Source organism: Hypomesus nipponensis, chromosome 12, assembly GCF_054491055.1.
Source record: "Hypomesus nipponensis isolate SF chromosome 12, ASM5449105v1, whole genome shotgun sequence".
Lineage (NCBI taxonomy): Eukaryota > Metazoa > Chordata > Actinopteri > Osmeriformes > Osmeridae > Hypomesus > Hypomesus nipponensis.
In genome coordinates, this window is record NC_140372.1 from 2,865,001 (window position 1) to 2,881,656 (window position 16,656).

The following is a 16,656-nucleotide window of genomic DNA, read 5'->3' on the forward strand; positions in this document are numbered from 1 at the left end:
GAGAGAGACAGAGAGACTGAGAGGCAGAGAGAGACAGAGAGACTGAGAGGCAGAGAGAGACAGAGAGACTGAGAGGCAGAGAGAGACAGAGAGACTGAGAGGCAGAGAGAGAGGAGAGAGACAGAGAGAGAGAGGTAGAGAGAGAGGAGAGAGGCAGAGAGAGAGAGGTAGAGAGAGAGGAGAGAGGCAGAGAGAGAGAGGCAGGAAACTCAAGAGGAGTGACAGTTCCATCTGAACAGAGAGGAAAGAGGGGATCCTAAGAAGGAAAGCAGACAGAAATAACAGGAGAGAGAGAAAAAAGGAGAGCGAGGAAGAAATAATAAAACAGATGGGTTGGGACTTTGTAACCCTTTGAGGTTTTTTGACAAGAGAAAGAATGATGATCTCCGGGAAGAAAGAAATATAAAAATAGACATTTGGACGACACCATCAGACGAGGAGATCGGTTTACGAGAGAAAGAGAAGTGAGAAGTTCTTCATCCGAATGTAACAAGTTTGGTTTTGTTCGTTGCTGTAAAGGATACTGAACAGGCGCACACACACGCAGTCAGAGTCGACTCCAAACTCTCTCACACAATCTACAGCTGGACAGAACCACAAATGGAAAGAATTTGTATGGTGAGTGCCTCTCTTAATCCAAACATCTGTGTGTGGGGGTGGATGTGTCTAGCTGTGTCCGTGTGTGTGTGTGTGTGTGTGAGCATGATTCATGATTTATACCCCCGTTGAGACCCAGTATACTAGTGTTTCAACTAGTATATTATAAGCGGGTTTATGAAGGTCAGACATTTATACGAATCAGAAAGATATTTTTTTGTGTGACAGAAGCTAACTAAGTGACCTGTCTGATGCTGTGTTTGTCACTAGTTTCCACTGCAAAACATTTCTGGAAGCAACTGTGTTGCTGTATCAGCTTTTTTCAACATGTTCTGACTGAGGGATGATTTGGCCGTAATAATAAAATATTCTCTTCCTCAGAACTGAGGCGTCTCTAGGCCTGACAACACAACAGCAGTTTCAGCAGCATGGCCACTTCCTCCTCCTCCTCCTCCTCCTCCTCCTCTCCCCACCCTCTCCCAAACTCCTCTTTCTCAGTGTTCTCCACCGCCTCATGGCCTCTCCCTCCCACGGCCTCCCCCTCCTCCTCCCCCGGCTGCGACCTGGATGACTCCGCCCTCCGCCTCCCCCTGGCCTTCCTGTACAGCCTCTTCTTCCTGCTGGGCCTGGTGGGGAACCTGCTGGCTCTGTGGGTCTTCCTCTTCCTCCACGGCAGGAACAACTCAGTGCGCGTGTTCCTCATCAACGTGGCGGTGGCTGACCTGGTGCTGCTAGCCTGCCTGCCCTTCCGGGTGGTGTACCACGCCTCGGGGAACCGCTGGCTGCTGGGCTCCCTGGCCTGCAAGCTGGTGGGGAACCTGTTCTACATGAATATGTACATCAGCATCACGCTGCTGGGGCTCATCAGCCTGGACCGCTACGTCCGGCTGAAGGGGCGGGGCAGGGAGCGGGGCGGGGCCCCGGGGCGGAGGCTGTGTCGGGGGCGGAACTGCGGGTGGAGCTGGGTGCTGTGCGGGGTGTTGTGGCTGCTGGCGCTGGCCGGGCTGGTTCCCATGGTGATGACGGGGGAAGGGAATGAGGAGCAGGGGAAGTGTTTCCAGTACAAGCAGCGGCACGGCGCCAAATCCAAGGCGTACTTCAACATGGCGATGGTGGGGCTGTTTTGGGCCGTGTTCGTCCTCATGGTGGTCTCCTACGGGAAGATAGCGGCTCGCCTGCTCCGCGTGTCCGGAGAGCGGCCCGACATGCCCAACGCCCAGCGCTACGGCCGCACCGCCAGGAAGTCCTTCTTCGTCCTCTTCCTGTTCACCGTCTGCTTCGGGCCGTACCACGCCTTCCGCCCCGTCTACGTGCTGTCCCAGCTCAGCCAATCCCTGTCCTGCGACTACATGAGCCTGATGGACCGGATCAACGAGGTGATGCTGCTGTTCTCCGCCTTCAACAGCTGTTTGGACCCCGTGATGTACTTCCTGTTGTCAGGCTCGGTCAGGAAGGCGGCGATGCGAGCTCTTGGGGATCGCATCTCAAACCGTCTCCACTTCCTGAACGAGGGCACGTCCAACAGTTCCACCACGGAGTTCAGGAGGGCCTCTGTGTCTCCCCAGGGCGGCCTCTACCCCTCCCTCACCCCCAGGACCAGCATCAGTCTCCTGAACTCCCCCCTCCGCGTCGGAGGGGCACAAACAACCACACCGGATGATTGACAAAGCTTTCAGGCGCCGGTTAACAGGTGTTTAGATAACTGCCGGTTTTCATGGCTGCAGGTTAACCGATTGTGGACATGTAACTGGGGTTTCAGTCTGTCAGCCTTGTGAGAAGCGACCGACCGCACATTGCTAGTACTGCGACATGCCATGTGTTGTGTGAGGAGTGTGATTAAACACTGATTAACAAAAGGAAACAGATTGCTCCCTCTTCTGTTGAAAATCAGTACTTCTACCACAGAAATCTGTCACTATGTTTGTCTTCTAATAAGGTCACCAGGCAGACACACACAAACACGCACACAGACAGACACGCACACACAGACACGCACACACTGACTGTTCAACATTAAGCAAAAAGCTCCTAAAGGGAACTCCAAAGCCTCTGTGTTCATCAGGCTACAGTACTGGAGTAGTGTTGGGGGAGTGTGTGTGTGTGTGTATGGGGGGGGGGCTCTGGATCTTTCCATCTGGCCTGCTTGTGTTTGTGGTCTGTTAGATAGCTAATCCTGTGGTGATCAAGGAGCCGAGCCTCTGGGTCTATCGAGGCTTACACACACACACACACACACACACACACACACACACTAATCCAGTCCAGGCTTAATTTACACATCCCTACTCCACTCATATGGTCTCTGGATGAGTGATCTGTCTTAAGTCGTGACCTCAGCTCTCTCACCTTCACGTCACGGTGGATCACGTTGTTGTCATGGCAATATCGCAGCGCTTCCAAGATCTGTCGCATGTAGTGGCTGTGGAGGCGGGGAGCAAACAGGGATTCAGCTTTAGGCGAGGGAGGGATGGAGCTCGGTGGTTAGAGCATTTGACAACAGATTAAGAGGTCGCAGGTTCAAATATTTCAATGATGTACTTTAGCTTTTTATGAAATGCCTCTGATCAATTAATACACTGCTTATCACTTCTAACCCTGACTAACATCACATACATCTTTGATTGCCGGAATGACTGTGACCTACCCCAATGCTCCACCCAAGTTTTTTACACCCAAAAGTACACCCAAAAACGTTTATGTCCTCTGAGAGGTCGTTTGTTGTACAGCAGAAAATATATATGTACACGTGAAAAGCACATCAATTAAACAAATCGATCTCCAGATCATCTATAGCGTCATCAACATCCTCCCAGTGCAGGGAGACAGTGTGGACGTCCGTACCTAGCAACTGCTTCGCTGTAGACGAAGCCAGCGTCGGCCCTCTTCACGATCTCAAAACACAGATCAGCTCCATCCATGCTGAAACAGAGAACGCAACTAGTCAACACAAACAAACAAACGTTCCCCCTGAAAACAGAGAACCTCACTGAAAGGCAAATCCACGAGGGAGACTCTCTAGTACAGATGACAGGCCTGGTGTGCAGGTGCAGCTCAGAGCACAGGCATAAGGAGGACCATAGGTTCTCCTCAAGACCAGAGAGGGTTCACCTCAGGACCAGAGGGTTCTCCTCAAGACCAGAGAGGGTTCTCCTCAGGACCAGAGAGGGTTCTCCTCCGGACCAGAGAGGGTTCTCTTCAGGACCAGAGAGGGTTCTCCCTCAGGACCAGAGGGTTCTCCTCAGGACCAGAGAGGGTTCTCCTCAGGACCAGAGAGGGTTCTCCTCAGGACCAGAGAGGGTTCTCCTCAGGACCAGAGAGGGTTCTCTTCAGGACCAGAGAGGGTTCTCCCTCAGGACCAGAGAGGGTTCTCCTCCGGACCAGAGGGTTCTCCTCAGGACCAGAGAGGGTTCTCTTCAGGACCAGAGAGGGTTCTCCTCCGGACCAGAGAGGGTTCTCCTCCGGACCAGAGAGGGTTCTCCTCCGGACCAGAGAGGGTTCTCTTCAGGACCAGAGAGGGTTCTCCTCCGGACCAGAGAGGGTTCTCCCTCAGGACCAGAGAGGGTTCTCCTCAGGACCAGAGGGTTCTCCTCAGGACCAGAGAGGGTTCTCCTCAGGACCAGAGAGGGTTCTCCTCAGGACCAGAGAGGGTTCTCCTCAGGACCAGAGAGGGTTCTCCTCAGGACCAGAGAGGGTTCTCCTCAGGACCAGAGGGTTCTCCTCAGGACCAGAGAGGGTTCTCCTCAGGACCAGAGAGGGTTCTCTTCAGGACCAGAGAGGGTTCTCCCTCAGGACCAGAGAGGGTTCTCCTCAGGACCAGACTGGGCGCTGGCGCACACAAGCAGATCCAGGTGGGTGTTGCTACTTACAACTCAAACACCATGTAGAGCATGCCATCTGAACTGTACGTCTCCAGAAGCTCCACAATGTGAGGGTGTTTCAGCATGTGGCAGATACTGGCCTCCCTCTTCAGGTCTGGGGGAGAGAGAGGGGGAGAGAGAGGGGGGCGAGAGAGGGGAGAGAGAGGGGGAGAGAGAGGGGGGCGAGAGAGGGGAGAGAGAGGGGGAGAGAGAGGGGGGCGAGAGAGGGGAGAGAGAGGGGGGCGAGAAGGGGGAGAGAGAGGGGGGCGAGAAGGGGGAGAGAGAGGGGGGCGAGAAGGGGGAGAGAGAGGTGGAGAGAGAGGGGGAGAGAGGTGAAGAGAGAGGGGGAGAGAGAGGGGGAGAGAGGGGGGCGAGAAGGGGGAGAGAGAGGGGGGCGAGAAGGGGGAGAGAGAGGTGGAGAGAAATATATATATATATCCATTATATCTTGCACAGCTAGGAGGATAAAACATTCAGGACAAATATAGAACATTCAGGTCGCCACCACCACCACCACCACCACCACCATTAACTATGGATCATTCTACACGTGGTTCCAGACCAACCCAGCGGTTTTGAAAATAAGCTGATTGTCTGGGATCAAATTCCACCCTGGGTAATCAGAGAAATGAGAGCCCTCCAGACCTATAGAATCATTCATTTGTGTGTGGTGTGTGCGTGCAAGAGAGAGGGAGAGAGAGAGGAAGAGATGCAATAATTAGTCCTTCTCCCTGTACTACCTTAACCTGCCACCGGAGGGGGCAACACAGTGTATGAGTCGACTTGACAGGCCACCAACCAAACCAAAGAAGAAGAGCATGTTTAGCCCAGGTGTGGACTGCAGTTGTAATCCTCCTCTGTGGTCACTACATGTTAAGAACCACCACTAGTCTATCCAGGACCTGCTGACACAGCATCATCCTTAATCTAAAGAGGCACCGAATTTCAAGACTGAAACAACTGAATGATCTCTAAAAAAGAAAAGATTGTAGTTGAGGGGCGTAGACAATTGTATTTCTGGGGGTCCCATCTTGGCCCAGCCCCCCCCCCCCCATCCCCCATCTTGGCCTTACCCCCCCCCTCCCATCCCCCTTGTGGCTGCGCCCCTGTTGTAGATGTGGAGTCTGTCTGCAGATCGCAGTAGGTTGTAACATCCCTTCTTGCAGACGGTGAGCCCAGAAAACGGTTTGGGTTGGGCCTTGTTCCCTCTGACAGGTGCAGCTTTAAGACCAACACATGCTCAGTGTCCAGGAGCACCTAATCTAGTCCTCCCCTTCTAGTCCTCCCCTCCAGCCATCAAATCCCTCCTTCCATCACACTCTTATACTCTTATCCAGACATCCTCCTCCCGGGTCACACAGGCACATCCCTGCCCTCCCTCCCTCCCTCACTCTTCCCTCCCTCCCTCCCTCCCGCCCGCCCTCCCGCCCGCCCTCCCTCCCTCCCTCCCTCCCTCCCTCCCTCCCTCCCTCCCTCCCTCCCTCCCGCCCGCCCGCCCTCCCGCCCTCTTCCCTCCCTCCCTCGCTCCCTCCCTCCCTCTCTCCCCCTCCTCTCATTACTCCATTTCCGGGCTTCTCCATCCCAGCTGGCATTGTGAAGTGAAGCTAATATGACAGGAAAACTCCTCTCTCCCTCTCCTTTCTCCCCTTCCCCTCCCTCTCCCTCTCCCTCTCTCTCTGTTCCCCCTCTTTCCCCGCCACACATGAGCATCAAACCATGATTAAAAAGGCGGGAGCAGTATGAGAGTGAGGAACAGTTCAACAGTGACACAGAAGGCACACACACGTACACATACACACAACAGAGGTGGAAAAGTCACAAACGTACCAACACACGCAACTAAACATGAACCACACACATGGCAGAGCCACACACACACACACACACAAGGAGGGCACATTTCAACCAGCTAAGCGGGGGGAACTGGAATGATCTGGGCTCTGGCAGCACTGCAGATCCAGTAGATCCACACAGACACAAAGACCCTGTTCACCACTCCACTCTATAAAGAACTCATTAATGCTCAGCAGGCCAACGACCGTGTCTCTCTCTCTCTCCGTGTCTGTGAGTGTGTGTGTGTGTGATGGACCTTGTTACATAACATCCAGAGACAGTGTCCTACCACACAGTGCTCATTCTTTGTAGTGTGTGAGAGCCACCTCTCTCTCTCTCTCTCTCTCTCCTTCCTTATCTCTCTCTCTCTCCAGCTTTCTCCCTCCCTCTCTCTCCACTTCCTCATTCATGAATTCCATCACTGTCTTTTAGGTATCTCAAAGAGAATCTGAAAGTGAGGGGAGAGCAAGAGCGAGCATGCAAGAGAGAGAGAGAGAGAGAGAGAGAGAGAGAGAGAGAGAGACAGAGAGCTTTGTTAATATTGATCTGGACAGACAGTATTCTCCACATGGAGTTAACCACTGCCCAATGAAGCCCACAGCCTCGCTTATCGGAAATGTCAGCGCACACAACTGGACACACACACACACACACACTCCATCACGCAACAGCTCATCCTTCAGTCAAGGGCTCGACGGAGGATTTGTACTAACCCAAGAGAGGCGGGTCATATATCTCCACAGTCTCCGGATCTTTCCTTACCTCTACCCTCAGCCCGTCAAGAACTGAAACAAGACCATACATCACATGAACTCCTATTTCCCTGTGGCTTTAGATCAGTGCAGGGGAGGCAAAGGAAACCAGGAACATGGTTGAGGGGCTGTTTGGAGTGGATTGAGATGCATCCCTGGCCCTGTCTCAACACTGAAGGCCTCTGCAGTGCCTGCTACCACATGGAATTTAATGAAACTGACATTTACAAGTTCCGTCGGACACAGAAACAACCTCTCAGCAACAACACTCCTCATATTGTGCATCCCTCCCCCTCCCACCCTCCCCCACCTTCCCCCACTGGCACTCTCTTCACCCTCCCACCCTCCCCCACCTTCCCCCTCTGGCACTCTCTTCACCCTCCCTCCCACCCTCCATCTTTATTAGCTTCTCTCAAAGTCTCTCCGTTCAGATTCCCCACTACCTCTTTATTACACTATCAATCTTCTGTTCCCTGCTCCTCTCCCTCTCTCCCTCCTCCCCCCCCCCACACACACACAAAGACAGGCCTCTTTTTGTGTTCATCACCATCTCTGTTGTGATGAGATGGGCTCTTCACACAGACAATCTCACACACACACACACACACACACACACACTCTCTTGCACACACACACTTGTAGAGGTCCAGTTCTCCACCCAGGGACCTGTGCCGACTTGTTCCTTTTCTTCTTAGAATCCACAAACAAGTGTGGGAGGTGACCCTAGACGCTGGCGTCGGCCAATCACCAACCGTACGCTGCCTGAGGGCGGAGCGCTAACCAATCAGCCACAGGTTCCTCTCTCCTTCGCTCTCATTGTTCTTTCTCCGACTGTCTACTCATCACCCCCACCCTCCTCCTCCACCCGGCATTCAACTTCATCAACCTCTCTCTCTCTCTCTCTCTCTCTGTCTCTCTGTGTCTCTCTCTCTCCGTGTCTCTGTCTCTCTGTGTCTCTCTCTCTCTCTCTCTCTCTCTCTCTCTCTCTATGTGTGTCTCGTGTTGGGCTCCTCAGCTCTGACCCTCACAGATGGCACAACAACATCGCCAAGACCCAGGACACAGCCATCGCAGTGACACACACACAAAACAGCATGACGCAGAACAAAACCACATGGCTGAACACGCCATGCATCAGTGCTTTATTACTCACACACACACACACACATACATACATAGCAGGTGTCACGTAGTTACCGGTGTGTGTTATGTCTCCTCCAGCCTGCAGGTTTTCTGTGTGTGTGTGTCTTACCCTCAGTACTGAGACCAGGGCTGGAGGTGAAACTGGCCACATCCACAATCTTCACTGCAAACTGTTGGCCCGTGTCTCTGTTGATGCAGCGCCGCACCACACTGAACGGGCCCCTGCAGGAGGAACATCACTGTGTTACTAACACACACACACACACACAATGAGAACACACTCACAGAATGCACACAAAACACACAAACAGCAAACGCCATAAATCACAGCAGTTCAAACAAGGGTGTGTGTGACCTGTGCACACACACACCCTATGCTGTCAGGACTGCCTGTTTAGCTGCTCTGCCACCAGATGGGCAACAAACCAACAACCACCACGGGCTCAACCCTGGACCGGACAGACTCCTATTTAAAGGGTGTGTGTGCGACTGGGTGTGTGTGCGACTGGGTGTGTGTATATAGCCTAACCTCCCAAGCATGCCTACAGGAATTACAGAGCAGTGGTGAGCAGGCCAGCTGTAAAGGGCTAAAATAAAAAAGGGCCATTACATACAACTGAGGTAGGGAGGAACATTGTGAACCTTGAGAGGAGAGGAAGAGGAGGAAAACAGGAGAGAGGAAGAGGAGGAAAGCAGGAGAGGAGGAGAGAGGAGAGGAAGAGGAGGAAAGTGGGAGAGGAGGAGAGAGGAGAGGAGGAGAGAGGAGAGGAAGAGGAGGAAAGCAGGAGAGGAGGAGAGAGGAGAGAGGAAGAGGAGGAAAGCAGGAGAGGAGGAGAGAGGAGCGTTCTGGGCAGTGAAGAGGCAGACTAGGTCACAGAGCAGCATGTCACAGTGAGATTTGGAGCTGTGCACAGAAGGGTGGAGAGCTGTAAAACCCACACATGCACAGGCAAAACAGTGGCAGTAAGGACACAAAAATACACACACTCATGCATGTAGTCATCCTCGAGCCTCCCTTCTCACACGCATGTGTGTGTGTGTGTGTGTGTGTGGGGGTGGAGGGTTATTTGGCCTGGAGGACGTTCCTCTGCCTTAATGATGAACCCACGGTTGATGAAGTCTTTGGGGAGGTCCAGCCTGTCAGAGCCACACAAACAGCCGCCTGCCCCCCCTCACCTTTAGAGCCCCCTCTAGGTTGGGGTTAAAAGGAGGCTGGACTGCAGCTGTTTTTCTCATCAAAACAGGGGAAGAGAGACAGAGAGAGAGACAGTGAGAGAGAGAGACAGAGAGAGAGAGACTTAGAAAAGAAGAAAAAAAACATAGGGGGAGGGGGTGGAAAAGACAGATTGGCCTCTGCACATTTCCCTTCCTTCCCCCTGGCGACGAACAATTCAGGGAAGGGGGGGTCTTCAAATCTGCCCTGAACTAGCCTGGTCTGGGGCTTTGTGGCCGGGTGGGGACCAGACTAATATTTGGGTCAATAAACCTCCCATTATCTCTCTGACACTGTGACTTGGAGGTGGGGCTGAGGGTCAACTCCATTTCAGTCCTCGGCCGTCGATACCCGAGACCCGACCGGCGTTCGACTGGCCTGTTGAGACGCCCTCTCGGAGGATGATTGTCAATTTTCAATTTATGAAATTCAATTGCTATTCATCTCGACAGTTCAGATGAAAATTCACCAAGCCTCCAGGAGGAAAGCTACTGGTGTGTGTGTGTTGAGTGGAGAGGGGGAGGCTGGCATGCTTTGATGATATAGCCTAGGCACAGCTGTGCTCATAGCCTCCCCCCCTCAAAAACCTCCCAAGACAGTAAATCACCCTCTCCCCTGCTGTGTTAGCATTAGCCGTTAGCACCCCATCATCACCACCCTCTCATATTACCACAGCTCTCTGACGAAGGGAGGGAGAGAGTAACGATCAGTGCGGGCAGGCTGACAGAACATTGGGGGAGGAAACTGAAATGTGTAACTCCAAAAGGCACGAAAAGACAGGAATACGCTAAAGTTGCTGTTGACTTCTACCAACGTTTAGAGAGGCAGCCTCTCGTATCCTCCGCGCAGTCACACAAACAGGAGACGTTACACAGTTGAGGTTGGAGTAACCTTCGAATATCAACCGTACAGCGAACACAAACGCCTTAAAAGCAGGGTTGTAACGGCGTTCGCTACCCCCGGGCCCTTTCGCCTAAACGGCTTGCTCTGTTTAGACAGCCTAATTATGCGCGATGAAGCTAAAATGCCACGAGTGTTCTGGTACTCTGCGTTAAGTGGAAAGCAAAAACCAACAGTCTGTCCCGACAGCCTATGTATATTTGCATGTTTCGGGCTAATTTACTGGTTATTTGAAAAGATCAACCCTTGGCGTATCCATGGACCAATTAGTATTCCAACTGTTTCCAACATCCAGAGCTCGCTGACATATCCCGGCAGTGTCATCGGTGTGAAGCCTAAGCTTAATTTAAGACTTACAGCGACGTCGTGAAACTATCAAAAAGACGGCTGCCACGGAGTAAGGAGCCGGTGCAACATGCTGCGGTTATAAAGACACCAATTAGGACATCCAAAAGCCATGCTCAAACAACACCCGTTGGTTTTTTGTTTTGTTTTCTTCCCCTCTCCAATAGCCTCGGGCCGGAAGCAGGGGAGGAAGTAGAATCTCCGTGAGGTAAAAGAAAGAGATGAGGGTAAAGACAAAGTAACTAAAAAGAGGATGAGGGGAGAAAAGGATGAGGACGGGAGGGAAGGGAGGAGGGCCAGCCCCTCTGGTTGAACCCAAGTGGGGAGGGCACCCAGGGGTCCTTAGCCAAGCAAACAGCAGAGTCAGAATCACTTCAGAGGCAGGCCTGCCCAGAACGACTCTCCCCACCGCTGGAGAGCATAAATCCCAGACGCTCTCAGGAGCCTTCTCTGTGTCGATCTGACCACACACTTTATTGACCCTATATGTGGATGGACAGAGAGAGAGTGACTGCAAAGCAGGCCTTTACAGAAGGTTCTAGAAAAAGTCTTGTGTCACAGGTAATGGGATTATGTCACTAACTGACGACACACCGGCACGCATAAACACTTGACATGTACTCATATCCTAGAAAGGGCTTTGCGTCGGAGGATAGGCCCACTGAAGGCTGGCCAGTGTGGACTCAGGCCTCAGCTGACAGTCCAATCTACGAGCCTCGATCTACGACACGCGTCTGGGGAGTATAACTACAGTACGCATACATTTGATGAGATCAATGAGGTTCCTGCTTCAGCCCAAGCCTGACGTTTAATTAGCAGAGCCCCGGCAAAGCCAGAGGAGCGATCACTTCACTGGGCCAGAACAGCGGCTCCAACCACGTCCCAGAATCCTCTCTGGCTCTAATGAGCACCCCAGAGCCGGAATGGAGAGCGCGTGTGACTCCAGTTGCACTCTAGCGCATAACAACTCCCATGCAGGGAGAGTCATTAATGGACCGAGGGGGCTCAAATTACCCCTGCCTCAATATCCTTTCGACTGGAGCCCAAATGCTTAGCGTGATCATGTCTTCATAAAACACAGACTCACAACAATGGGATGGGGATCGCGCGATTGCACAACCTGGATCTGTTTGGACTGTGTGCGTGTGTGTGTGAAGCGGTGAAAGAGAAAGGCTGAGCGTCAATACTGCTCGAGCTGAGGGGTTTGTTCTGTGATGACAAACACGATCAGAAACGAGTGCGAGGGTGGGTTCCTCTCGGTTTCACGCCAAGACGCTCGTTGGGGTTCATTCAGCTGGACAGCCGTGGAGCGGGGAGAAAGATTTCAACGGGCCGCATGCTCGACTCCGATGGAGATCCGTAACGGAAGGAGGGAAGGATCAAACTACTTCCTGTCGGCCACATTTCCTTATTCCTGAAATGCACCCAGCCTTCCATCCTGCAGCTACGATCTGACTGAGTCGGATGCCGGAACATTCTGGAACACGGACGGAACTCTGGGTCAATGGAGCGAAGCAGCCTTTACAGCTAGTCGCTTACATGTCGCAGAACAAAAGATTCTCAGTAGCCTAAGTCACTTAAGCTTAGGCCTCTAGCTTGACTGTCTTGCTTCCCCCCCCCCGCCCCCCCCCCCACACACACGGAGTTCTCCGCAAGCTGCTTCAGAGACAACGGCATATTGTAGGATAACAACAGACTGGACAAGGAGGGAGGGGGGGCTTAGACGGGGGAGGGGGGGAGATAACTGCTCTAACGAACATGTTCACAGGGGATGTCAAGGGGTCAATCTGCAACGTGCGTCCACAAACAAAAGGTTTAAGTATCCGTCGCCCGTGAATGACTCGCGGTAACAAGTTCCCTGTGGAGTAAAGCTCATCCCGCACGAACATGACCTCGGACACCGTGGGACGGAATGAAACAGCAAGAGTATCGCTCGGACACTTAGATTAGGCTAATCTCCTGATTTATTTGTTTAACGGAAGGTACCAGGATGTACTTCAGTGCTCAAATGAGGAAGCAATTGGACGCAAACTTCCTTAATTGCAAACCACAGACTTCCCCTCAGGCTCCAACCTCCTCAAACGTGAGACGACGTCGGCCTGTTATGCTCCTGCTGTTTTTTCAAGGCTTACGGTGAAGGCCAGCCCCCGCCTTAAGAGGTAGCTTCAGGGGCACAACACTACGAGCCCATCACTGTTGGCGTTGTTAGAAAACAAAACACGTCAGCATTACAACACTGCCTCCGACACAGAGCAGAGCTCGTCTGACGAAAGCCCTTGTGTCACATCGTAAAGCCAGCCTTCAGTTCTACACTTAAGACATCGCCTGTGGGCACAAACAAGATGGGCCTATTCCCGGGCGCATCCAAACTACTTTCGCATGAACTAACGAACTGACGACAGGACACAAAATGCAACAGCGCCTGAGCCCATGTCTGAGGGGAGAGAGATATACAAGTAGATGAGGTTTGTGGCTCTGTTGTTTCCTCAGTCCCGGCGATAACAATGGTTTATAGGAAAAGGGATCTCTGCTTTGCCCAGCTGAGTCCCAGAGTGGTACTGCAGTGTCTGCTGGAATTAGCTGCACTCGCAGCCTCTGGGCCAAACCATCTAAACTCCCGTTGTCTCCATTGATCTCCCTCAGACTCCCTCTGGTCTACGCTCCCCACCCCTCAACTCCAGAGTTTCTTACGGGGGGGAAGAGGGAGGCCCGGAAGCTGAAACACACAGGGGATTCGAAGCACTTTTAAAGTTGAGATGTGGGGGGGGGGATCAACTTTTTTTTGTTGTTTTTGTTCTGGCTTTCAAGCGCACCTGAGAGCTACCTCCAAGTCGGCACATTTGAGTTTCCTTTCATAGCGCTGGGGATGATGAAACAGGCCAGCCTCGTGGAAGAAAAATTACTGACCTATATTTAAAGATATTAATTACAATTCTAGCATATTCATCACCTTCAGGTAATAGTGCCAACTCCTTACGTTCACCGTCTCCGTAGCAACTCAGAGCCCTGCGGAAAACAGATTTGGTAACCACGGCATCCCCTTCGACAGCGCTTGAACTGTGTGACTAAACGCACACACTGCCGGTTAAGAGAGCGCACAGTCGAATAGACTTTGACAGCTTCTCCCCGATGACCATCTCAAGATGGCTCCATCAAGGCCTCGCGCTAGCACTCCCAGCGCTTACACTCCCAGCGCTAACACTCCCAGCGCTAACACTCCCAGCGCTAACACTCCCAGCGCTAGCACTCCCAGCGCTAGCACTCCCAGCGCTTACACTCCCAGCGCTAACACTCCCAGCGCTAACACTCCCAGCGCTAACACTCCCAGCGCTAACACTCCCAGCGCTAACACTCCCAGCGCTAGCACTCCCAGCGCTTACACTCCCAGCGCTAACACTCCCAGCGCTAGCCTCAGCTCAGGGATCCTTGTTACTGAATGAACTCCACAAGCGTGGGACGTACACAGGGCAGATCCTGGGCCAGTCATTAGGAAGTAAACCAGGGCAGAAGGCTACCCAACACAAAGACTCGCCCCTGAGGGAGAGAGCATGTGTGTGTCCACCAGACGTTAATGGCTCCGTGGATCTCCACCGAGCTGAGAGAGGGGGGGCTGAAGGAGGGAATCACCTGGCCGACCCTGACATCCCATAGAGAAACGGAACATGACGGATGACGGTTTTGGAAGTGAGCCATGTGTGAAAGTCTGCAATAACAATAAGTGGTCAAACGGTCGAGCAACTTCCTATCAAACAGCCAGTGTTCAACTCTAACCTAAGACGGAGGAAGGTTTGTTTTTCTTACAAACCACAAGTAAGACAAATAGACTGACTTCCTCTGATGGGCTAACTTGGTCTCTTTGCTGTGTGACAGTTAGTTTCACTTTGTCCTGTGCTATTCTGGAAATACTGTTTCGAGTTCTGAAATGTTTATGTTTGGACCATTTTGAGATTCATGTCTGTAGGCAGGGTACCCTTCAGTACTGTTCTACAGACTGGTTTCAGTTCAGGCTATTTGTGAGCCTAATGATGCACAGCTAATGATTCGTTGAATTGCAGGGTGTGAGGATGGTGAGCAAAGCATGCAGTGTAGTCAGAGAAACAATATAGAGATTATAAGGCTATTGTGTAACATAATCCTTTCTCGTGTACACACAATAAGTTATTTATAATCATCATAAGCATGTGTAGGCACATCTTGGAAGTTAGGATTTGGCTTCAGTGGGAATGTTCTGCTTTTGATTGCGAACTTTACGTTGAGTGACAGCTCTTTAAATTCCACAACTATATTCTATTTATCTCCTCTGAACAATGCATTATGATTCAGTCCCCAATCACTACCAGGCAATTCAAAAACAGATGAATAGATGGTTATGGCATCGGTGGCCTCCGGAGTTTATGGCACTGAGAGAGTCAACGCATGATAATTAATCTTACAATCTTCACATTGTCATCTGTTGAGACAGGTGAGCGCATGACCATAGTCTACAGTGACGAACTCTATTCGTGTGAATATTACCAAACAGTTGGCATTCTGTTAGGACTGGTGTAATATAACATACAGTTGCATCCATAGAGAAACTGATAGAAAAAAAACAAGCAGCATTCATTCTTTCCACACATCCGCGCATTAAGGCGACAAACCACACATCCAAGGTCGCATCTTGGATATATTATCATCACCATGCATTTTTTAAGAACCGCAGATACTTACTTTCCAATCACCTCACATAGCTCGTAGACATCCTCGAAAAGAACATCGTCGTCCGCCATGGTCCAAAGCAAACGGGGATGCAATCCCCGTGAAATCCACCCCACAAGATTTTATTTAGCTAGCGTAGCGAAGCCAATGGCCTTTGGTGTGTAACGTAAGCGCTATGATTCCTTGCAGGACAGAGTATTGCAAGGACACCCCGCTGCAGACTCTCACTATTGCAATGGTTTCAAAGATTTTCCCAATTGGGAAAACCAAAGGATTTCCAGCGTTAGCCTGGCGCGTTTTGACAGTCTTCGGCCCCACCTTCTAGTTACCTCTCCCCGGTTGCCTAATCCGTCGGCCAGACCCGAAGGCGCGGAGATTTTTCACTTGTTTGCACAAAAAGCCAGCCAGTTTGCAGAAGATGAAATAATATAGTGGTCAATTCCTACAAGATGCCTCTTCGTGTCTATGCGAATATGCAGCTTGCTCCCACGCAAGCTAGCTTGCTTGCTATCTAAAATGGTTGGCTAACGTTATCTGTTTGTATTAGCTAGCTAGCTAGCCACCGTTTGAAATAGCCAGCTAGCTCCGTTATTGCACTGACAGAGCACACCCAGCCAACGTCGCGAACACAGATGGCTTATCCCTACACATGAAACACGGCTGCAGAGCTCAGCTTCCCGACCGTAAATCGAACACCTTCATTTTTAACTCATCGAATGTCCATCCATTCACGTGTCATTTGAGTTGGAAATGTAATTATATCGTAGTCCACAACCGCTAACGACACCGTCTCTTCAGTTTTTTACACTGTCTCCGATGCTGCTGCTCCTCCGGTTCCAGAAATGCCAGACTCCTCCCTCTATGGGATATGAAACTGGTGTTCTTGGAGCCGCAATGGCTCCGTAGATGCGCTCAGATTCCAAGGTAATGCCAATACCTCTTGAGCCAAGATGCCGTTTGGGGCGCCACCCTCCGAGTCCCTCAAGGCACAGTTTCCTAATCTGCTCCACATTCGCTATTCCACCAATCCACTATCGAATCTAGTGCACCCCGCGCAAGCGTTGATCATCGAAAGCCCATCCACTTACGTCAGCGTTTCCACAGTCTTTTCCCTGTCCTCTATAATAATTTATTACTCTGTTAAAACCCGTTTATTACCCTCACTGTGACCCTGTCTCATATGATTCAATGTTGACCATAAGCTATTGAAAAGTACTGCAACTGTAATTACATAAACGTAATATAACCCTCAAGTTCAGCAAGCAACATAATTTTAATAAGAAGACAATACGATGTCTACTGGTCTGATGGTCTTTTT

General features: G+C 51.5%; 2 protein-coding genes across 8 annotated transcripts in view; one reads left to right on the forward strand and one right to left on the reverse strand.

Moving 5' to 3' along the window:
• Nucleotides 1–2,458, forward strand: part of LOC146260665 (putative G-protein coupled receptor 34) — a 3,065-nt gene extending 607 nt beyond the window's left edge. Inside the window, exons 1-2 of the mRNA XM_084667611.1 lie at nucleotides 1–618; nucleotides 979–2,458. The exon at nucleotides 1–618 is cut by the window's left edge and continues 607 nt beyond it. Coding sequence (XP_084523737.1) covers nucleotides 1,026–2,261 — 1,236 coding nt within the window. The 5' untranslated portion in view covers nucleotides 1–618; nucleotides 979–1,025 and the 3' untranslated portion in view covers nucleotides 2,262–2,458. The remainder of the gene's footprint in view (nucleotides 619–978) is intronic.
• Nucleotides 1–16,243, reverse strand: part of LOC146260664 (peripheral plasma membrane protein CASK) — a 35,317-nt gene extending 19,074 nt beyond the window's left edge. For 2 of the 7 annotated variants that reach the window (XM_084667609.1, XM_084667608.1), the window contains exons 1-5: nucleotides 15,351–16,238; nucleotides 8,292–8,404; nucleotides 4,464–4,569; nucleotides 3,439–3,516; nucleotides 2,944–3,016 (exon numbers count right to left, since the gene is read on the reverse strand). In XM_084667609.1, coding sequence (XP_084523735.1) covers nucleotides 2,944–3,016; nucleotides 3,439–3,516; nucleotides 4,464–4,569; nucleotides 8,292–8,404; nucleotides 15,351–15,409 — 429 coding nt within the window. In that variant the 5' untranslated portion in view covers nucleotides 15,410–16,238. Of the gene's footprint in view, nucleotides 1–2,943; nucleotides 3,017–3,438; nucleotides 3,517–4,463; nucleotides 4,570–6,576; nucleotides 6,736–8,291; nucleotides 8,405–15,350 lie in introns of those variants that run through there. The other 5 variants (XM_084667605.1, XM_084667606.1, XM_084667604.1 and 2 more) reach the window with 5 other exon arrangements.
• Nucleotides 16,244–16,656: the final 413 nt, after the last annotated feature.